Raw genomic sequence first — 24,072 nt, 5'->3', positions numbered from 1 at the left:
ACTGGCACTATTAAACGGGGTCGGTAGATGGGTGGCAGTGCTGAACCAAAGTTGACTTCCCGATTGGGAGGGCTGCAGGGTGGCAGTACAGGAGAGTGTCCTTGTGTTTGCAAAGTACACACTGGAGAATTTAAGGGTGATGAGCATCATGTCAGAAAGACGACAGGGTAATGCAACAAATGTGGCAAAATGTTAACAATTGGGAAATGCGGGTGATGGGGATGCAGGAGTTCCTTGTACTTTTTTTAAAAAGATTTACTTATTTTTGGCTGCGCTGGGGCTTCATTGCTGCACTTGGGCTTTCTCATGTTGTGTGGTGCCGGCTTCTCATTGCAGTGGCTTTCTCGTTGCAGAACAAGGCTCTAGGCACATGGGCTTCAATTGCTGTGGTGCATGGGCTCAAGAGCACGTGATCAGCAGCTGTGGTGCACTGGCATGTGGGATCTTCCCGGGTCAGGGATCGAACCTGTGTCTCCTGCATTGCAGGTGGATTCTTTATCACTGAGCCGCCAGGGAAGCCCCTTTGTACTGTTCTTAAAACTTTCCTGTAAGTTTGAAACGATTTTAATGTTAAAAAGTGTGAAAAAACAAGTCTAAAAGCAATTCTTTTATTTACAGTATAAAGGTTACAAAGGTATATATGTATTTATATATATAATACCCTTAAGTTACAAACTTTATTGTAATGTACAATGCTCTATGTTGATGTGCAACTCAAGGGAAAGTGTTGTCTATGCGTTTATACTTACAGAGTACACATAAAGCTTTTTCATTATTAAGAACACAAATACTGCCCTGTTTTACACCATGGGTTTTGATTTGGTAGTCTGATAATGCCAGAAGACTTGAGACCTAAATTTTAAACAATACTTAAAAAGACGTCTTGTTTAAATACAGGATTCCAAAAGGAAGGAAAAAACCAGAATATCACATACTTTTAACTCCTTGTAGAAGTGTTATCTTAGCTTTTTAGGTCTTAATACTTAAAAAACAAGAGTTGTGTGGGACAGAATACATACAAGAGGGTATAATCAGAGTTTGCACAGATCAGCCAAAACAGGCCTTCATAGGTGGTGTTTTGCCACATTAGTTTCTAAAAGACCTTGGGTCTGGTACCACAAAGGAAACAGATTCTTTGGGTATCCAGGTTGTATCATGTCGAACCCATCAGTGTTACAGTGTTACCCAGACTGTAAAACATAACACTGGAGTCCAAACTAGAGAAAAACAATTGGAAATTGGTTCTTATGATAGAGAAGATTTGGTTTAAAGTATGAAGAGTGTCATCAAGATTGATGACTGTGCCAAACCCCAAACTTGTAGTTTAAGTCATTTCTTTTCCTCTAACTTCTATTAATTCACAAAACAAGAGGGGAGAAAATGTAACTGACACCCACCTGAACAGGAGTGAGATAAAAGGAAAGCACTTCTTCCAACCTGCGCAGAACAGACATTTACACAGTACATGCTGGTTCCAATAGAATCATTAGCACCTGATTGTCAAAGGGGGTGGTATAAAGTAAAGACCAAGACATTAAAGGCATGACCTAAATTCTGTGCACAACTACAGAACACTGTAAACCATGGAGAAGGAGCCCAGGAGACTGTGTTCCCTATGCCATTCCAGTCACTGACATCTCAGCACCTCTGGGCATGACAAAGGCTGTGGCCAAAAGGCTGCCTCTAGTGACGGATGGGAAGCAGGCTGGATAGAAACGGACTGATATTGAAGGAAAAAATGGAAAAACTCATGCAACCTCCCTTATTTTTGTAAGGTGCCCTTTTTACTGAGTTTGAATGCCCAAGTGTTCTAGAGTAAGTGAAATTTTGCTAAGTTTTAAATATCTTCATTATTTTGATTTATCAGATGAAGCAACAGCCTATCTACCACATGTAAGGAGTTTGAGCAAATGAGATGTTTAAAGGCTGTAAGTGTGGAAATGATTGGATCAGCAGAATCTACAAAGGGGAGTAGATAAAATATACATTGATCTCTTCTGTTGATAGGTAAGTATTTCTTTAAAAAGACTTTCTCATTGATCCACTTAGGGCAATAGAGCTTACTTTTAGTTGTGATTTGCCTTACTAAGAATATTCTACACTATTCTCCTTCCCAAACTTAAGTCTGATTTTGCATTAAAAAAAAAAAAGATGCATGATGAAAAGACCAACCTTCTTAAGTGTGCTTGGAGTTCTTTCATGCTGGCATGGACCAATGACTAAGCATCCTTTTAAACACTTTCCAGTTTGCCAGGTGAGCAGAACTGGAGGTTTACTTTGGTAAAAATATGAGGTGGTTAATGAATAGATGGCATGGTATGACTGAGAAATAATGGATGAGGTGTTGCTTGAGGGCAGGAATTTTCTTTTGGACACTTCAGAGTGCCTGTGAAGAACTGCACATGAATAAATGCTTATTAGATGAAAGAATCCATGAATTAATATATAATTAACTAGATTTGTCATTTCAAAAATTTCTCTAGGGCCCCAAAGAACCTTTTGTCTACTCATTAGGGACTGCTGTCACCTTGGAAGAGGTGATAATCAGGCTCCAAGGGTCTATATGGGACTAGGCTAAAGAGGGACCCAAAACTTTTGCATTTGTATCAATGGCATGGAAGTAAGATTATTATTAAACTGAGCAAAGTACTTCCAGGACTCAGAAGTTAGAAATATACCAGAAGACCTAATTTTACAATAAAATGAAGTATCATTTCTCTGTTACATCTTTTTAGTTTCAACCAATCTATTTTGTGGCAATTCAAATATTACAGGTCATATGGCAGACTTTTGTTGAATACAATCAAATGTTCATTGGAGAGCAAGGAATAAATGGTATATTTATGCATTACCTCAAGGGTAGATTTACTTTTAAAACCAGAATAAGCTTTGGTTCAGTCAGCTAAAGTGGAAAGTAAGAACAGAGGTGACAAGAAATTCAGCTCAAGTTTATAAAAGAAGACATCTTGTTAAGATATTTTTTAAAGTTAATACATAACAACCATTCTTCCAGTTGGCAGTTTAGCTAGTGTTGAAGAGACAGATGTGTTCTATGTGTCTATTAATTGTACCTTACCTTAACTGGAAATTACTGATCTGCTAGAAGTATGTTTGTGTGTGTGTGTGCTTTAGGGAAAGGGTTTCAAATCAACCACCTATGTAGTCTATTACTAGTGTAAAATAAATTTCACTTAATATCATTATACCATAGAAGTAGCTATATTGCTCAAAAACACATAATCCTGATATACAGCATAATTATTTTAGAATTGTCTGTCATCACACATTTAATGAATGTCTCCATGCCCAGCACAGTGAAACATATAGCTTAAAAAGGTGGGTGCGGGTGGGAAGACTGCTGCTGTCAGTTTTTAAAGACAGTATGCATAACAAAATAATTCTAGATCACCAAGCAATTAAAATAGGAACATAGAATGGTAGAAAATGGCAGACTCCTCTACTTTGATCTAATGGAGAAAAAAAAAGCCATAATAAGAATTCAAATTTAAATGAAAGATATTTCCAATAGGATGTAGTACCACTTGGCATGTAATATATCTGATAGACATCAGTAAAACAAATGAATATGACTATAATCAAACACAACTTAAAGTTTAAGCAGAATCCCAAATCAGTCTCTCTTCCTTACATAGATATGCAGATCTCAGTATGCTTTGAGATGAAACAGATCTGGCATTTTACTTCTTCATTGGATACTGGGGGAAAAAAATAATGACCTTTGGCTCTCTAACCAGCCATTTCATTCACGGCATCAACAGTGGATGGCAGTGACACGGAAATGTATGCTGGCTATTTGGATGGTTTAAATATTATGTACAGTCAATAGCTTATAACCAGTGAAAATAATAAGAACATAATTCAGCGTGTCTAAGATATAAGCAAAAAAAAAGGCAGAGAAAGTGCTTAAGTCTACAGGTCTTCCCTGAAAACTTCAAAAATGTTTATAACTTTTTAAGTAGGTAGGGCTTTTAATAGATTTTGCATAGCAGCTTACAAGATAATTTGAATTTAAAAATATGGATATAAATTAAACAAGAAGACTGGAGGTTCTCTCAAAATTAAAAACAATCCATTATAACCTTTTCGCAAAAGTGGACACACTTTTATCCATCAAAACCATTTACAGTGAAATGTAGTCTTGTCCAGATTCCACACAGCTTACATTTTTTTTAAAGAGTAAATTTTGGTTTATTAGCTAAGTGCATGTAATTGGCTGAAAAAAGCTTTGTTACCATTCTGTTAGGATGATAAATTAAGAGAATAATCGGTAACAACTTTAATCATTTGTTGGTCAGAGAGATTTTTTCCACTTATAAAAATATAGGAAATAAACACTTTGATCTCTCCCACATGCAATAATTTTCAATAACTTTGTGAGAGTACAGATGACAGGAATAGGCACTATCAGACTTCACCTCGCCTAAAAGGTGCTAAAACATGGCTTTAAAATAGGCAAATGACCTTCAAAGTAATATTTTTGATTCCTGTACATGTCCCAATATTTAATCTGAAACTTTTCTAGGTAGGTGAGTTTACAGTTATGACTACCTAATAAATACTGTATAAACATACATTAAAGTATTCTTCATATAAAATATTAGATACTAATTTCCAGGTAAGGTTTGTTTGAATACTTGAGGAAAGGACTTGTATTTTCCAGAAAAAGTATAATTGAGCCTTTCTTCCTTTCCTTTTTTTTTTTTGGAGAGGGAGGGGAGAAGTTTTAGAGAATGAGGAGGAGGAAAGCTCACACCCCAGCTGGCTGCTTGTAGGCATCTGTGTGGAATGTGGAGAAAACGTCTACACCCTCAGGTGGGTCCCGAGGACACAGGACGGGTCCATCAGAATGAGGGGATGCTACTCTGCGGCTCCCTTCCACTTGACACAGGGAAGCCCACCACATCCTCAACAGTCTTCCTAGTTCAAAATGAAAGAGAAATGAAAAGTCAGCTGTACTAGAAAAGAGGTGAAATATCAAAACTGCCCATCTGCAGTTACTATTTGAAGATAATTTGCCACATTTTGGCATCTTGATACAAAATACCTATTTACCAAGGCTGTCTCATTCATAAAAAGCATTTCATCTGTGGTATGAGAGTCCTACAAACATACTTACTTGAAGAACAACCTGGTCACCCATGATTGGAAAGCTGCTGACATTTGTTAAACAAGCAGCTGAAGGGCTCTTGCTCTTGGGGGTGCTTGTGGTCAAAGGAAACCCCTTATATACTTTCATTTCGCATCAAGACTCAGAAGATGTTAAGAAACCCTAGGGATCTTGGTGCTATGACAGTTACAGCTTGAGCAAAATGAGCCGAAATGCACACAATGCCTTACCTCTCCTGCCCACATTTAAATCACACCTCTTTAACAGATCTTTTTCATATAAGGAATGAGCAGTGTGGCTCAGAAGTTCCCCCAGAAAAAATTCTCAGTGTCTTATTAGCCTTTCATACTAACACAGAAAACCTCACCAAATGGCTTTGCTGTGAAGTATATGACTGTTATTGTTCAACTTCTCAGATTAGTAATACTCTCACTGCAAAAAGCGTCTAAGCTCACTTATCTGAGGGTATTGTGTGTTGACATTCTGTTTCCGGAAATCTTAGCTGGATCTTCAAGATATTTTCTTTCTTCTCTGACTTGCAACATATCCCAGATGGAACCAAACTTAGATTTATGAAATTTCAAAACATAAGAAAAGCTCTTAAAAGTTATACTTTAGCCTAGATTTTAATTTCCAGTTTTAAGTAGAACATTTTGAGGACTGGAGCTGAGAGAACTGACTTATGGGGCGAGGGAAGACAATGAGTTTACAAAATCTAATTTGAACCGTCTCTGCTCATTGGTCTGCTCTATGTCCTCCTGCCTATAGGTCTGTCTGCACTCAAACCAAATGGCTCTTTGCAAATAGTACATTTGTGGGTGGTTTTTTTTCTTCTTTCCTATCTTTGGATTGCTATCCTCCAACACCCTCCACAGTACACACATCCTCTATGGCATTCCTGATGACTCTAGTAAATGAGAACTATTCCTAGACCCTTCTGCAGAGAGCACAGAGAACAGACAAGTCAATGTTATCTTTTCTTTTGGATCTGGGGACTGTACTAACCCTGACATTTTATATAGCTATTATGCTGTTGTAAATGGTTTCAGATATATACCTCCTTCATAATTAGGAAAAAGAAGCTGAATGCGATTCTCCAGTACCGCAGAACCAGCACTTTCGCTGCTGCTGTGATCTTCTGATGACATCTGGTGATGCTGAGTGAAGCCCAGGTAGCTGTTCCACCGTCTCGTTGCCCTGCCCACTGCAGGAGGCATCACTGAGCCAGCACTGAGTGAGCAGTGCTGACGGATGCCACTCTGCTGCCTGGGAGGGAGAGGGCCTGGGCTTGGATCCTGCCTGGGCTCACCCAGCTCAAAGCGATGCGACATGATGTTTGTGCGGAAGGTGTGCTGGCTTCACTGATGTGTACTCTAAACAAGCTGGCTCTACGGGATTTATCTCGCTTCAAAAGATCTACCAGTTGGAAAAGATACCACATTAAGGAAACCCACCTCAAAGACTGTTCCTCAAAATTAGAATAGATGACTTCCCTGGAATGGCAGTGATATCCAGTTATTCAAACAGTGACTAATAAAGCTCCATTAACCCTCACCAAAGGCACATTTGGTCAGCAATAAAAATGGCTTCAGCTAAAATGAGGATTTTCTTTTAAAAGAAATCTTATCCCCTGGCTCCTACCAAAGAGAAAAATCAGAAAATCCTAAAACAAGCAAAACTTTGCTTTCAGAGCGGTGGTTACCAACTTGCTCTTCAAGTTGGTCACTACTAGAAAGGGAGTGGAAAGCAAGGCAAATCAAATCTCCTAAGTTCTAAGTCCTAAAGTGAGCACTTAGGTGTGACAAAGCCGGAGATGTGGTGGGACATGATGGTCAGGGTGGGATACAGGTAGAGCCAGAACATGTGAAGAACCCTTTGGTGATGCAATTCAAGGACTTCCGAGGGTAGGAGGAGTAAATGAGGACAGTAAATTCCAACCAAATGTCTAACCTACACGGAGTGACCACGAAGCCCAGGCTGCTGCAAACTGGCACCTGTGCATGGATGGCTGTTCTAAGCAAGTGGTCAAGGCTAAGCTTGAAACAAATTCTGCTGGAAGGAGGAGAAGAAGAAAACGCTTAGATGTTTGATTATGCCCAAAGTGACAAAGAATGAGCCACCCTTTTTAACAAGGGAAATAAACCTAATTACTTAAAAACCACATTAGGAGACTAGACAATAAATTAACAGATTCATTTTGGAGCTTATTAGAGTCCTAGAATTTCCGGCCAAGGTAGCTTGTAAAAGGCAAGCTCTTCTTTAAACATGGTTACAATTCAGCAGTGATTTGCAGGTCCTTGTCAAGGCACTGTGCTGGAGGAGAGAGCAAAGAGCTTTCTTTTTGTGCTTTTTTTTTTTTTTTTTGAGGTGTAAATACTTCTTATGACATTCAAGGCTCTTTAACTGATTTTTTTTTTTGCTGCTCATACAAGCAGTCCCATGCGAGTGACTTTGGCCGACAAGAATGTGTGCAACACAAATACAATCGGCTTCGGACAGGAGTGCAGGTCCATGGTCTGTGGAGAAAGGACATTAATTATCACTACTATACAGAGATGCTTTAATACACAAACGTGCAAAGTAAACAAATTTGAACATGATATTCTACTTTTTAAAAAAAGATTTATTCATTAATTTTTTGGCTGCGCTGGGTCTTTGCTTCTTTGAGAAGGAAAACTTTCTCTGGTTGTGGCGAGTGGGGGCTACCCATCCTGTGGTGCTCAGGCTTCTCATTTCGGTGGCTTCTCTTATTGCAGAGCATGGGCAAAAGACAGCTCGGGCTTCAGTAGCCATAGTTCACAGGCTCTAGAGTGCTGGCTCAGTAATTGTGGCACACAGGCTTAGTTGGTCCCTGGCATGTGGGATCTTCCTGGACCAGGAATTGAACCTGTGTCCCTTGCATTGCAAGGTGGATTCTTAACCACTGGATCACCAGGGAAACTACTTTTTTGTGTTTTACTTTTTAAAAAGAACTTGGATAAAGGATGTGCCAGATTTATGTGCCACACTTGGGCAATTAGAGCTGCAAATGGAAATATACTCAGAAGTAAGGCTATTCCATGGCATAATTAAACACTAGCGTCAGAGTTCACATCCACAATTAGGACACTATTAGTGGTGTACTCTAATTGCACCACTCTAATTACACCATGGTGGAATTAGATTCCACCATGCCAGATAGGAAGAACTTAAAAGTAGAAGAGGTAAAGAAAAAGAGGAATATCCTATATGGAAATCACTAACTGTAAGTATATTTCCCACAGGGAATCATAGTGAATTCAGCTGAAGTGTGGTCATCTATTAAGATTTTTGACACCCCTTATCAGTTCGTGGTGGGAATGGCAAATCTTTTTTTTTTTTTTTGGGAATGGCAAATCTTGAAGCTGGTTGGAAGGGCTAGTTATACCTTCCTAAGCACAGGCCTCTAATTTGGACAGCTGACATCCGATGAACAGGCTGCAACAGGCTTTTGAAGTCCATGGCTCTCCATAGTTTCCTAAAGGTTCATCATTTAAAAGAAGATTTCTAGTCACAGTTTTCTCATTTGGAGTTTGAACTATATTATCCCTAATATCTCTATTAGTTCTAAAACTTCAAGATTCTGTTTTCCAACTTTATACCTGATGTGACTGTATCAATAGACATAAGATGTCACATATAAGATAAGACTTGAACTGTTGGCTCAATACCGTAAGACATAGAGGCATGACTTTTTGAGTCCTTTATCATAATTTCTGATTTCTGAAGTACCCTCGACACACTTCTGTAGTTCTCCAAGGGGACTCAAGAATTCCTGTGGGTATTTCCTTTAAAGGACAAGGAAGTCAAAACAGATGATGGGTGTATGGACATATCTTTGCATTTTTTTTTCTGACTAGCAGAATTTCTATAGCAACTAAGTCACTATTACTTTTAACTCTTATCCCAACAAATTGCTGATAACAGCAATGGATAGAACTCATTTATTAAAGTGTGCCAGGTTTAGTATTTTATATCTTACATTTGACAAAAGCCTGTTTCTTATAGGGTTATCTAATTTTTCTTGCTGATATTCAAACAAAACTTTAAAAAGGCAATGATTCCCAAATGTGGGGAAAACACAAAACAAAACCCCAAAGCCAAACCCATGCATGTTTGGAACCTGAAGAAGAATTTCCGTGGCTCCAAATGGAATAGCAGATGGTAAGTCCACAATTTTCTATGACAAGAGGTAAGAAATGATAAGAAAGAGAATGCCTATTAGAATAAACATGTTTTTCAGAAACATGCTTACCAGTTCTCCTTCGGGACCACCAAAATCCAGATACAGATTTCTGATGCCATCATCAGCAGACATTTTCAGCCTTTCGAAGGGGTAGCGGTATAAGATGCTACTGGAACCTCCGTTTTCCCTGGAGACGGTGAACCCACTTTCATAGTGGATGGTGAGTCTCACCTCTTGGCCATTTAATGTGCAGCCTATTGAAGACAAGAAACAGATATCACTAATGAAGTTCCTACTGCAGTTGAGAGAGTGACAAACGCTTCTTCTGACTTCAAAAAAGGGAAAAGGGAAAAGAATCTTTCTGAGAATGTGTGATACCTAACCTATTTGGAATGTCCTGAAGTGAATTCTGTTTTGGTCACTCAAGGCAACATCTTGATTGAGATGAAGAAGAAATTACCATAACTTTACTTGACATCTGATCTGATTCAGTTCAATTCAGTGAGTATCAACTGAACACTGTGCAGACAGTAGGCTGTGTGTGGTGCTGGAGAAGTAAGAGGCATGGTCTCTGCTCTCAAGACCTCATAAGTGACAGGCGTAGACATGAAATCCCTAACTGCTTAAGGTAAAGGGTATAGAAGATGACTAAATACCAACTCAATAAGGCCCAAGTTGAGGAATGGTTTCCTGGAGGAATGGGACTTGAGAAAGTCCCGAAAACATGGTCAAACCTGATAGGCAGTGAGGAGTAGGAAGAAGGTTTCGAGTGCGCAAGGAGGAACAACCAAATGAGAAAAGGCAGAAACACCTTTCAGGGGCAGTAACATGGTTGGTAGTTGGGAAGTCGCACTGTCAGTCCCACCAAAGATAAAATTCGAAAAGATACATCTGAATTGATGGGGCCAAAAGAACTGATCATCAAGACTGGCAAATGTCTCCCGTCAAGACTGGTGAAGTCCCTGTTTCACCAACATTTAAGCTGTTTTATTGTTAGTACAGGGGCTACTGGTGAGAGGCCCTATGCCCCATAGAAATTAACACAGTCCTCTGAGAACTGAGTTCATCATGGCTGTGAGCAGGAAGAATGGCTCCCAAACAAGCAAGTCCTCATATCGAGACCAATGTATCCTTTCACTGGACATGAAAAACACTCAGTCAAGGCAGCTGGCATGTTCAAGAAATAAGGAAAAGGAATAACTCACAGAGGAGAGTTTTGCACAATGAACTCTGAATATTAATTACTTCAGAAAAGGAGCCAACAATTTAACAGAAGAAGGTGGTAACACGCATCTGAAGGACATGCCAGCTTATTTATGTATGTGTATACATGTGTATGTGCACACCAGGCACACGCATCCTATTAAAGGTGTAACAGACTAAGCGCCTGCACCACGTGTGAGGACATGCACACACACACATTTTAAAGAAATCCTGGTTCTTTGCAGAGTGATTTACTTTCAGCCAGTTTAGCATGTCTGGAAAGCTCTAAATACAGAATAAGTGATTAATAAGTACATCAATTGACTTGAACTGTGGAAATGAAAGTATTACCAAGGTAAAATATTGAAACAGTGCTGTGAATGAGAACAAAAAAATTCGAAATTACCAAAAAACAAGTTTCTTTTGTCCATTTAAAAATATAAGGAACCAGGTGGTCCTTATTTTCTCTCTATTCAAGCCATTTGTATTTAAACAATTGTGAGCCAAAGACTGAATAGATTTTGGTTTCCTGTAATATGAAGTTTACAGACACCAAAGGAACAACACAAAACTAAAAAATGTTCAAAAGCCATACTGTACTCTCTGTGTTTTGGGAAGCATATCTCTCCAGGTACCTGAAGATATGGTGACCCCATATGCCAGTGATGAGTGTGCTGGCCAGACCCCTGGGACTCCACACAAGGACACAGGGCATCCAGCCTGTTCAACTGAAGACTTCTCCATCCCAGAAATCACATTCTGTGGCCAAGACAAAAACCAGAGCCCCACAGTCCTTAATGTGGTGACCAATCACAATGGGTGGGAGACAGGCAAGTGAGAAAGACAGTATGGTGTGGTGACTTCGGTCAAAATCCAAGGCGGGTGTCATTGACATTGGTGTCATCGCTTGAGCCATTGTTGTGGTCGTAAGGAAAATACAGAGCACGTCCTAAACAGCTGAAGAATTGTTACAACACTGAAAAAGCTGTCTGGTGTCACTGTTAGAAGATGACCCATGGAAATGCTGCTCATGCAGTTCTAAAGCCATAGAGACCCATCACTTTCCAAAAGCAATGGAAAGGAAGATAAATCACAAGACCTTCTGCTCTCAAACATTTTCTCTTTTCATATAAATCCTGTAAAACTAGGTTTAGGAAACAAAATGTAAGAAAACAGGAGCAGAACTAAACCAACTTCCAGGCAAGATGTTCAAAGTAATTAAAACCATATAAGAAACTGTAATTGTGTCTTAATTTTGACAACTCTCTGTTCTCCTTAAAATGAAAAGCAATCTGGAAATATCTATACATAGCCATATACACAGATACACACATGGGAACTCATCCCTTCAAATTCACACAGACAAGCCATAAGAGGGCGCTTCAACAATGGAAAGAGACCACCAGGGTGATTTCCTTTAGATGCCCATTTCAGTACTTACTGGGCACACCTCTTCCAACTTTGCAACAGAAACTCCAATTCCAGATTCTTCGCTTTTCTACAGCTATAAGCTCTTCCAGATGGTCACACTTTTAAGGGTGTCTATCCATGTTCCAAATCTTAACAAGAGGGTCAATACACCTAGTATTTAGTAAATGAGTCCTCACATTATTAAATATTTAAATAATGAAGAGTAAAACAGCCATGTTATGTTGTACAGAAACTGTTGTGAATGTGTTCAGAGTCACATAAACAACTTATGAAAACTTTGCTTCTGAAGTAGAGAAACTCAGTTTCTTTCCATCATGATCACCTTCAGGTGTCTTATTTCAGAACATTTTAAGTCGGCCCACAGGATAATGATTTTTACTTTAAAATAAAGAATGACATTTAATTACTGTTAGGAATGAAATGCCAGTATCTATACCTAGAGAGACTTCCTTGATCAACTCAGCAGCTGCATGGCAGCCCTGAACGAGTATTCGGGTCCAAGTGGACAGATCCCGATGTGTCTCCACCCTGAAGAGATGCATCTCGATGCCCTGCCGAGAGCCTGTCCTGGTGGCGAACGTCAGGTCAGATCCAAGGGAGGGTGAGCGACACCCAGAGCCAGAATGAACCAGCCTAGGACCACAAACACAGCAAAGTTCAAAAGTCATTAATGTACTGTCAGAGGACAATCTCAGCAATTTATGCTGATAAAAATGCAGAAAATTATAAACATCATTAGCAGTTTTTAGGTAAGTATATCTCAAAACAAGATTATAGTCTTTGATATAGATACTATTCTGTTTTCCCATAAAAATGACTCCTGGTGTCACAAGCAGAACACTAGGTCAAATGGCCCAAGAACCCCAATTTCCCATTTGCTTTTTCATGCTCCCACGAAAGGCTATACTGTGCTTAGTCACTTGGTCATGTCCACCTCTTTGCAATGCCACTAGGGAAGCCGTCCCAAGAGGCTAGGCATGTCAAAAAAAAAAAAAAAGACTCAATTTTGATTAAGAAATAAGCCACAAACATGCATATCCTCCCCTACTTGTCAGTATCACAAGAATGGTAATTTTTTACCAAGGATAAATGTATACTAATACATCATAATCAGTCAAAATCCAGGTTTGGACAAATATATCAATATAAAGACATAGCCATCATTATAATATACAGAGAATTTTCATTGCTCTGAAAATCCTCAGCATACTGCCTAGTTATCCTCTCTCTCCCTGGGCAACACCTGATCTTTTTATTGTCTCTTGGAAAATGTCAGATCTAGAGCAGAAAATATACAAGTCCAGAATGTTCTATCATAACAGCTAATATGGCAATTCTCAAATATCTTTTTTTTTTTTTTTTTGCCACACAATGCAGAACTTCCTTGACCAGGGATTGAAACCACGTCCCCTGCAGTGGAAGCATGGATTCTTAACCACTAGACCACTGGGGAAGTCCTCAAATACTTTTATATAAAAGCCCTATCAAAAACGCTCAGAAGTTCAGCTGAAGAGGTTACTATTGGCTAAAGATAGACCATGATTTTTTCTTTTATTTTTTAACTGACTGGTTCCTCAAAAAGTTAAATAGAGGTACCATATGATCCAACAATTCCATTCCCAGGTATGTACCCAAGATAAATAAACACATACATTAGAATAAAAATTTGTTCACAAATGTACATATCAGCATTATTCTTAATAGCCTAAAAGTGGAAATAGCTCAAATATCCATCAATTGAGTAGATAAAATGTGGAATGTATATACAATGGAATATTATTCAGTCATAAAAAAGAAAATTTGGAACTACTTGGCTACAGCTCTTGATTCTCATTCACTTAAAATATGATACTACTCTACTACAAAAAAAAAAAAAATGATGTGCCATCTTTTTATTTGAAAAAGTGAGTTCCAGGAATTCCCTGGCAGTCCAATGGGTAGGATTTGGCACTTTCACTACTGTGGCCTGGGTTCAAATCCTGGCCAGGGAACTAAGATCCCACAGGCTGTGCGGCATGGCCCAAAAAAATCATTTTGGGGAGAAGAGTCAAATCAAGAATGGGACAGCAATGAAACAAAACAGAGAAGAGAAAAAACATGAGAAGCATCAGTTCAGTTCAGTCGCTCAGTCGTGTCCGACTCTTTGTGACCCCATGAATCGCAGCACACCAGGCCTCCCTGTCCATCACCAACTCCCGGAGTTCACTCAGACTCATGTCCATCAAGTCAGTGATGCCATCCAGCCATCTCATCCTCTGTCGTCCCCTTCTCCTGAAAGAACCTTAGTTTCTACAATGTGTCCTACATATTCTGCCCCATGAGATGCTCATAAGAATAGGGTTTCAAGGTCAAAGATAAGAAATGGGACATTCATGAACTAAAAAATATTTTCAGATAAAAGGGAAAGAGTAGAACACTGTCTAAGAAAGTATGACAAAGCATTTTAAAAATCCCTTCAACTAATAGTGAAAAGCTTCCCACAAAGAAAATCTTAATCCCAGATGGCTTTGCTGATGAATTCTACCAAATATTTAAAGAATAATCAGTACCAACTCTTTATAAAGTCTTCTAAAAAACAGAAGAGGAGGGAATACCTCCCAACTCTTTCTATGAGGCCAGTAACACCCTAATACCCAGATCAAAGACATCTCAAGAAAAGAAAAACTACAGACCAAGATAATTTATAAATACAAGACACAAAAATTCTCATCAAATTATTAGCAAATTCAATCTAGCAAGACCAAATAAGATTTATCTCAGAAGTACAAGGTTGGCTTAATATTCAAAATCAATATGCTAATTTATTTATAAATTGATTCTATTTAAAAATTATTTTTAAATTGATTTATAAGTTGATAAGTAAAACCATATAAATAGAAAAAAGGACAGAACCTACAAGACCACTGTAATAGACATGGAAAAAACAGTTTAACAAATCCAAAATCATTTAATTAAACCCCAAATTGAAAACACTCAACAAATGCGGAATAGAACAGAACTTTCTCACTCAGATGAAGTGTACCTATAAAAAAACCCATAGCTAACTTTGGGTTGTTTAAGGCTGAGGGAGAGGAAAATGGAGAGTGAATGCTAGTGGGTAAAGGGTTTCTTTCTGGGGTGGTTCAAGCGTCCTAATAGTGACTGTGATAACTGCATAACTCTGTGCAAATGTCAAAGAGCATTAAGCTCTATGCTTTAGGGCTTCCTTGCTGGCTCAGTGGTAAAGAATCTGCCTGCCAATGCAGGAGACACAGGCTTGATCCCTGGTCCAAGACAATCCCACATGCTGCAGAGCAACTAAGCCCATGTGCCACAACCACTGAGCCTGTGTTTTAGAGCCCAGGAGCTGCAACTAGTAAGTCCATGTGCCGCAGCTACAGACGCCCACGCACCCAGAGCCCGTGCTTGACATCTGGAGAAGCCATGGCGATGAGAGGGCCCATGCGCCACCTGCTCTTCGCACTATATCTACTATATTAGGAAATACAGTATATTTATTATAATGAGAAATTAAACCTGATAAATCTTCAAAATATTAATTCATTTAGAAATAAAAATAACAAACCTATTAGGTGCTAATATAAATAACATACTTTTATTAAAAATAATATTTTTCAAAATGAAATGAATGTGAACACTGGCACTGTTTTAATTTTTTTCAAATCTCTTTCATATACAGCTTAATAAAAGACAGCTTAATTCTCTTATGTGTATCTGCATTCTGCCACAGCATGTAGCTGAAGTATACCCAGCCTCACACAGGTATGCAGCTGGACAAGGAAGGAGTCTTTTAATAGCTATTTCAGATAATTATGGCTATCTTTCTGTCCACCAAACCAAAAATCAACAAGTAGTTTCTTAAAGGTTAGTTGCAAGGTAGGATCTGAAACCTTATCAATAAAGTTTTTATGTGTGCTAAGTTGCTCCAGTTGTGTCCGACCCTGGGACCCCATGGACTGTAGACCTCCAGGCTCTTTTATCCATGGGGTTTTCCAGGCAAGAATACTGGAGTGGGTTGCCATGCCCTTCTCCAGGGGATCTTTCCAAGCCAGGGATCAAACCTGCTTCTCCCTGGGGCTCCTGCATTGCAGGCAAATTCTTTACCACTGAGCCACCAGGAAACCCTCAATTATCCTGTTACATTAAAAAATCCAAAGGTCTCTCCTGCAGCTTGAATAGATTTTTTTACCCTTGCATGATTTTGCAGCATCATGAACTGGTCATTTGGAATATATTTTTTCATTGAGTTATGTACATTTTCCAAATGTTAAAAGTATTTTATTATATTAAAAAGTCACATTTGGTAATATCGCCACTGATCTCATCAGGTAAGTCTTTAAGTACTAGGGAAGCTGTCAAAATTCATAGTGAGAGACACAAGTTTTCCAGAATTCTAATTTTTTGTTTGAAAGATAGAAAATTTTAATTGTTAACAAATACCATCAGTGTTTTCTTTAAATGACAAATTCATTTTGAATTTTATTTTAGAAAAAATTAAAAGTCTGACAAATACCCAAGTCTGAGTAGCCATAGTCTGTCATTTTTTTTTTTGAAGGGAAAGTGGTGTTCCATTAAAAAACCCCAACCAACCAACCAGCCAGTTCAGCTCATAAAAACCACACACGCTTTTCTTTGTAAAAAACCATCACACCTTCATATGCAGGAGAAGTGGGCTCTAAGCACTTCCCACATCATCTCACAGATTATCAACAGGATGAATACTCAAGGGCTGAGATTAAATAAAACTAGCAATTTTCTGCCTCAACAAAGGCATTTTGAGGTTACAGTGGCATGTTTTCTCCCTGCAAGGCCATACAGTTCGGTGCCAACTGCCTTGATTCATGATAAGGTACAAGCAATTTTACCAAACTCAGTGCAAATGTCAACAGTAAGAAAAGCAAACAACACGTTAGTATTACTGTGAAAACAGTTTTAAACTTACAGACCCCCTGAAGAGGGTATCCCCAGAGGTCCACGAAAAGTATTATTTGAGAACCACCTCCCTGAGCTGATCCCTGTAGAACCAACATGCCAATTACACGTTAGCTACCTCAGCAAGAGTTAAATGAGTTTCAAAACTACTCCACATACAATCCAAGTAATACAGAGTGTGAGCAAAGTGTCAGGGTGTATTCCCCCATGTTCAGTTTGATTGCTAATCTCAAATCAGACCTTAAAAAATATAAAGTCCAGAATTTTTCCTATAGATTTGATTATGAAATATTTGGCAGAGGGAATCTAATTCAAACCAGCTGCTGGACTCTTGCTGCACAGCAGTTGGTTAGAACACCCTGCCAAAAGGTCCCCTTAGTGGGAAGGCCTGATGAGCTCATGCAAAGGCGGTACAGTGGCTTTGGCCCCATAAATCCCATAAGCACACCACCACTCAATTTTCCACATTGTCAAGTAGCCACGCTTTCTCTGGATCTTCTTCTTTTCCAGTCAAAGAAGGCATATAGGAAAAGACTACAAAATGCACATCCTGCAAAATCTACAGCACGTGTATCTAATTCTCTACCTGTATTGGGCACTTGGATTTAACCTCAGGAAATGTGTCAAATGAAATAATAAAATAAAAATCCTCTTCATTTATCACATTCATGTTTTACTCAATTCCCTGACCATCCCAAAATATCAACTATTAGATAAACACAAACATACAGCTTTGGTTTCCAAGAATCTGTAAATGTGCAAGCCAATGTAAATAGTAACTCATGTTAATTTATATCACCCTAGCAGTGTTCTTTGATTTTTGAACTATAATTTATTTATTTATTTATCAGAGACTGTCTACCTTTGCTATTGAATCATCAAGGCCCTTTCTGCAGGACCTTTATATCCTGAAGGAATTAATGAGAGCACACTTCTCTAACTCTGAGGCTCAATAAATCCTTCATTTCTATTCTGTGATCTACGGGCTACAGCTCTGAATTACTGAGAAACTCCTGAAAAGCTATGTGAAAATTATATTTTTTAAAAATAATGATATATGTAAGGGAACTTGGCAAATTGAAGGAAATCCTACATAATGTAAAAGTCTTCCTGTAATGTAAGAATTCTCTTCCTCACATGAATCTTTGTCTCCTGAAAGCTGGAACTCCCACACTGCTTCCCGTGGGACATCCTAGACGACGCCATCATTTAACCTTTTTGACTATCAAGTGCTTTTTTGTGGGACTCCTTTTTAATGTGTAGTTTTTGAGCTGTATCACATCAGCAGATGAATGGATAAGAAAGCTTTGGTACATGTACACAATGGAGTATTACTCAGCCGTTAAAAAGAATTCATTTGAATCAGTTCTGATGAGATGGATGAAACTGGAGCCGATTATACAGAGTGAAGTAAGCCAGAAAGAAAAACACCAATACAGTATACTAACACATATATATGGAATTTAGAAAGATGGCAATGACGACCCTGTATGCAAGACAGGAAAAAAGACACAGCGGTGTATAACGGACTTTTGGACTCAGAGAGAGAGGGAGAGGGTGGGATGATTTGGGAGAATGGCATTCTATCATGTATACTATCATGTAAGAATTGAATCGCCAGTCTATGTCTGACGCAGGATACAGCATGCTTGGGGCTGGTGCATGGGGATGACTCACAGAGATGTTATGGGGAGGGAGGTGGGAGGGGGTTTCATGTTTGGGAACACATGTAAGAATTAAAGATTTTAAAATTAAATAAAAAAAAATTAATTAAAAAAAAAAAAGAATATACAATGTACCACATTAAATGATGATGTATATCTGTATTATTAATGTAGAAAAAGTCCACTACATACTATTAAGGGAATAAACAAATTACATGCAGAAAAAAAAAAAAAAAAACCTGATTCTTTTTTAAGCCCAAATTAACACTGAATGTGAATATCTTTCCTAGTTTCACACTAGATAACTAGTTTCTGATTATTTCTTAAGACATATTGGCCTCTAAATCTACATTTCTCCATTCTTTCCCTTCCAGCTCCCTACATCTGGCATACTAGAAACATCCTGTTGCTTCAGGTCAGATAAATGTTTACTTGATGGAATCAAATGTACTCTTATACTAGAAAGAGAAGTTGAAGAATATTTTGGCTGAGTTGTATAGTTTATCCACAGTACCACATTCTGGTTTAAATGATTTCATCACTCAGTCAAAATGCTGCTACAATTTCAGTGGTTTTCTAGTCACAGTCAATACGGAAAAAAAAAACAAACACAATTTATTTATCTTCATGAGCAAGCAAGTCTTGAGAAGAGCAGTTAGGGAGCTGCTTCGACAACTTAAAAAATACACACAAAAATATTAGTACAGAAACCATATATTCTGAGCTAGGAGCTGCAAAAAATGATCAATAGGGTTGTGAAAGAAAAGTTTTTGTCTAAATCGTCTACATCGCTGCTTGAATGCTATTTTAGGCACCTAAAAGATAACAGAAGTCATTTTAAAATTCCTTTAGAATTCCTTAGTAGATTCAGTCGGAGAAGGCAATGGCACCCCATTCCAGTACTCTTGCCTGGAAAATCCCATGGACGGAGAAGCCTGGTAGGCTGCAGTCTATGGGGTCGCTAAGAGTTGGACACAACTGAGCGATTTCCCTTTCACTTTTCACTTTCATTTATTGGAGAAGGAAATGGCAACCCACTCCAGTGTTCTTGCCTGGAGAATCCCAGGGACAGAGGAGCCTGGCAGGAGGCCGTCTATGGGGTCGCACAGAGTCGGACACGACTGAAGCGACTTAGCAGCAGCAGCAGCAGCAGCAGATTCAGAGTAGGACAGATATTTTGTTGTCTTTAGTCTTACCTTGTGGCAACAAGAGGGTAGCTATGACATGGTGATGCCCAGGCATCCCTGGTCCACGGCATACAGTCATAAAGCAGCAGGTCCTTCTCAGTCACGGCCATGAGGACAGGTCTCCACTGCTGCCTTCCACCATCTAGCTTTGCCTGTTACAGAGGTGAGATCCAGAAAGTAGAGCTAACTATAATGATGTGTAACTGTGAAAGTTCCTTCAGTGACCACCTAAGATAGTGGGTCTCCATTCTGCCTCCCCATCCTAACCCATGTGAGACAAAGGAAATGCCCCACAGATTCCTTTCCACTGGCAGGGCCTCTCCACTGGGAGGTGTGAAGTAGATTGTGTGTAGCTGGAGAAAGTGTTCCCTGAGTGAATTACACACATTTCCTAATGATATGACACAGTTTCTTTCCCCTACTCCACAATAACTAATTATCACAAATTCTAATTAAATGCACAGCACTCAGTTCAAAATGATAATGGTTTTAGTATACCTGATGTGGGAGTAACATCTTCTAAGTGCAGGATAGAAACTGTTACCAAGTAAGTCTGTATAATCTAAACATCAGTGTTTTTCAAATATTTCTGATCAAGAGTTACAATAAGAAATACATTTTACATTGCAACTCAACACATATATATAAATACTGAATTTAAAAATTTCCTAAACAACCATAATTCCTATCCTTTGTACAATGCACTCTGATAATTTCTATTTTATCTTTTTAAAATGGCAAAATGACCAACTATGTTCTATTTTGGAAAACACTGATATAAACTACTGTCAATGAGCTGCCCATTACAGTTCAGGAAGTTTATGCTTCAGTTTCAAATGTACCATTGCATTTAATTGCATAAAGCTCAGTTATCTCTGTGATAGTTTAAAAACGTAGGAAAACAACCACTATTTATATATATTGTCAAGGATCCAAGGCCAAAAAGCAAAAGACTATGTTCAAGCAAAGCCCTGGTATCATCAAAATGTTTGCCTTCCTAAGATGAGACCTTTGAGCAGGGAGTGCGTAACAACAGTATTTCAACCCTCAACTTTTCAGCTTGCTATCACTGACAGCTTCCAGATAAATTTAAATTGATGAATCACTTTTCCCTCACTTGTCTTCAGATCCACCTTTTATCTTCTCTTCCTTAATGACTTCTGGAGGTAATGTGAACATGTCAGAGCATTTTAAGAATACATCTATGATCTGAAAAGTGGCCTGAGTGGTCCATTTCTGTGCTGTAACATCTACACTGGGTCTCTGTTCTTGCTAGAGCTATGACTGGATTCCACGAGCAGGAAATGAATTCCAGCCAGTGAAGCTGCCCATGTTCAACCATGTGCTGAAAGCCCAAAATACATGACCCAACTCTGAGAATTCTAGCAAACTACGGGAGAAATAATTAACTATTTCCTTACTGGTGAACCTGAGTTTTCTAAGACTTTATATGTCTAGGGGGAAAGACTAAGACTGTGATATCTGGAGGGAAAGTATCAGCTGGAAAGAGGTTCTCTTGGATTCTTCAGTTTTGGGGTCACAGATACTCAAAAGGGATTTCTAATTTATATGCACTACTAAGTCTTCGTCTCTGAGATTGTTATGGACAATATTTCATAGGGAAAATAATATAAAAATTATCTTCCCAGAGGAATAAAATGATAACTTGATTTTTTAAATTAATTTTTTTTGCTAAGTTATAAGACAGATTGTGAATGCCAGGTCACAGTATATGCATTTAGAAAATCTAAATTAAATGTATTTCTTCCCAAAGAAGAGAAAGGAAAACTGCTAATGTCAATAGAAACAATATCCAATTTAAAGACAGAACTTTTGTTTTCAATAAACAATTTTTAAAAAGTGTTTATTCTTTAGCTCTTTCAAGTCCTTCGCTTTTGGAGGATATCTTTTCCCTCTTCTACTTAATCACTGGAGAAAAATGAAACCTCAGTTTCAGTCATTCTGTTTGCCTATCTGCCTTAACTTATAAGGGTACTGTTTGCCTTCACTGGAATCAGAATGCCGCCGGCTATATATAGCATGTGCTTTCGGTTGTGGTATCAGTACAAGCAGCCTTGGGGCTCAACTGCTGAGGTGGTTTTTTCCCCTGCTATCGAGTTTTTGGCCAGAGAAAACAAGGATACTAATGTTAGGGTTCTGCTTTGTTTGTGTTTCAACACCCACACGTGTGTACACCTGGCCAAACAATAGTCCTCTCCAAATTTTGTTTTTTAACAAATAGAGTTGAATAGCACTAAAGATGAAAAAATTAATCATAGTTATTATTCATTCCCTAAATCTCTTCATCGTACAAATCTTTTTAAGAGGTGATATACTTCTGTTCTTTACACATCTTAGTATTATGATAGAAAACATAGAGCAAAACATAAACTGTGCCATTAATTCTGCTTTACTGTATATGTTTCTAACTTGAATCTTGACACATTTTGAGAATCATGAGGGACAAAGTAGAAACTGTGAAGATAAATCTTTCTTTGGCTATCTTGGCTTTTCCATCAATACTTAAATGCTTAAAATACTTATTTTGTAGATAATGTATGTCTCCACACTTGGTAGACTTAAAGAAAATTCCCTCTTAAGAATATACAGTTCTTAATATATAAGAGGTATAGTTAGAACATAAGAATATAAAAGTTATAGTTATCAGTCACATAAAAATCAGCATCAATAAAGAGATAAGTCCCTTGCACAGAAATTATTTGTTACCAAACATCTATAGCCTAGGTTTTCCCTATTTTAGGCAAACTCAATTTATGATAATGTAAAATAACAAACAGATAAAGAAAGATCATTTAAAGTTAAATAAATAATCCTTCCTTAAGTTATCTGACCCAAATGCCTATCTTTTCTAGGTACAACTGAAACAGTTTCATTTATGTATATGCTTTTCAGGAAATATATCTATTGCTAAAAGAAATGCATACCTATTTTAAAAAGATTACATGATCTGAAAATAGATTGGCCATTTTCACACTCATAGAAATAAATAATATCACAATTAAAGAAGGCTACGGCATTTACCTAGTTCAACTTTTATCAAATATATAAGTTCATTATAAAATTCCTCTGAGAAATGATATCCAATCTTGCTTGAACACCTTATTCTAAGTGTATTTGATTTGGGCGGCCGAAACAACTACATGGAAAAAGTAAAAATCATGAACAGTTTAAAAACAGCACTTTGGATTAGTTCTGTAGTACTATTTTTTAAAGAACTTGAAACTATTCAACTTAGTATTATTTCCCAACCCTGAGCTTGTGTTCCTGGATAGTGTTTTATAATTAATGACTTGTCTACTTGCTTTTTGCATGTATATATGTAGATAAAGGAAAAAATTACTGAATATCTACTATATATAAAGCATTAGGCTAAGTTCTCTGGGGCGAAAGATTTGAGAGAAATGTGCTCCTGTCTTTAAAAAGCTCATAACTGAGTGGAGGAAACACACACATAAAATATAGTCTGTCAAGGGCAGACTGTGATGAATCCATGGCTTAATTTTTTTCTCCTTTCTTCTGGTCTGTATGTAGCATAAACCAAATAAACTCCACTTTAAAGGTCTGGCAACTCTCATATATCGCTGGTGGGAATTTAGTTCAATCTTAATGGAAGGCAATTTGACAATATGTATCAAAATTATTGATACAAAGTGTTAGTCCCAGTGTTTGTGGTTGTGTGTGTTAGTCGCTTGGTCCTGTCCGATTCTTGGCAACACCCATGGACTGCAGCCTGCCAGGCTCCTCTGTCCATGGAATTCTCCAGGCAAGAATACTGGAGTGGGTTGCCATTTCCTTCTCCAGGGGATCTTCCCGACCCCTGGATTGAACCTGGGTCTCCTGCACTGCAGGCAGATTTGTTACCATCTGAGCCGCCAGGGAAGCCCACTGATAAAAATGCCTGTATCTTTTGTGGTAGTTTAAAAAGATGTCCACACATTCTTTACCATTCTTCCCTTTAAAAGCGGGAGCCCTGAGGTGTAGACTGGACTTAGTAATAACTCACTTCTAATGAAAAGAAGAGAGAAGAGCCTAGGTCATAGCCACATAGGTATTGTAGTGTCCATCTTGTTCTCTCTCTCAGATCACTTGCTCCGTAGCTGTATCCTGAGGACACTCAGGCAATTTTGTGGAAAGGCCTGCATGGCAAGGAGCTGAAGACTTCTGCCTACAAGCAGCAAAAAACTGAGACTTCCTGCCAACAGCGATATAGATGAATCATGTTGGAGGTACACCCGCCAACCCATCAAGCCCTCAGATGACTGCCGCCCTGGCTAACAGCTTGACGGCAACTTCCTGAAGGGT

General features: G+C 38.4%; 1 protein-coding gene across 1 annotated transcript in view; it reads right to left on the bottom strand.

Annotated features, from left to right (window-relative positions):
* Positions 1 to 7,532: 7,532 nt before the first annotated feature.
* The window catches only part of SNTB2 (syntrophin beta 2), a 66,580-nt gene continuing 50,040 nt past the window's right edge, over positions 7,533 to 24,072 (bottom strand). Inside the window, exons 4-7 of the mRNA XM_068992832.1 lie at positions 19,759 to 19,901; positions 12,403 to 12,599; positions 9,402 to 9,586; positions 7,533 to 7,644 (exon numbers count right to left, since the gene is read on the bottom strand). Of these exons, the coding sequence (XP_068848933.1) occupies positions 7,552 to 7,644; positions 9,402 to 9,586; positions 12,403 to 12,599; positions 19,759 to 19,901 (618 nt within the window). The 3' untranslated portion in view covers positions 7,533 to 7,551. The remainder of the gene's footprint in view (positions 7,645 to 9,401; positions 9,587 to 12,402; positions 12,600 to 19,758; positions 19,902 to 24,072) is intronic.

This window comes from Capricornis sumatraensis, chromosome 20, assembly GCF_032405125.1.
Source record: "Capricornis sumatraensis isolate serow.1 chromosome 20, serow.2, whole genome shotgun sequence".
Taxonomy (NCBI): domain Eukaryota; kingdom Metazoa; phylum Chordata; class Mammalia; order Artiodactyla; family Bovidae; genus Capricornis; species Capricornis sumatraensis.
Note: the sequence above shows the minus strand (reverse complement) of the source record. Positions and strands in the feature narration are given on the sequence as shown.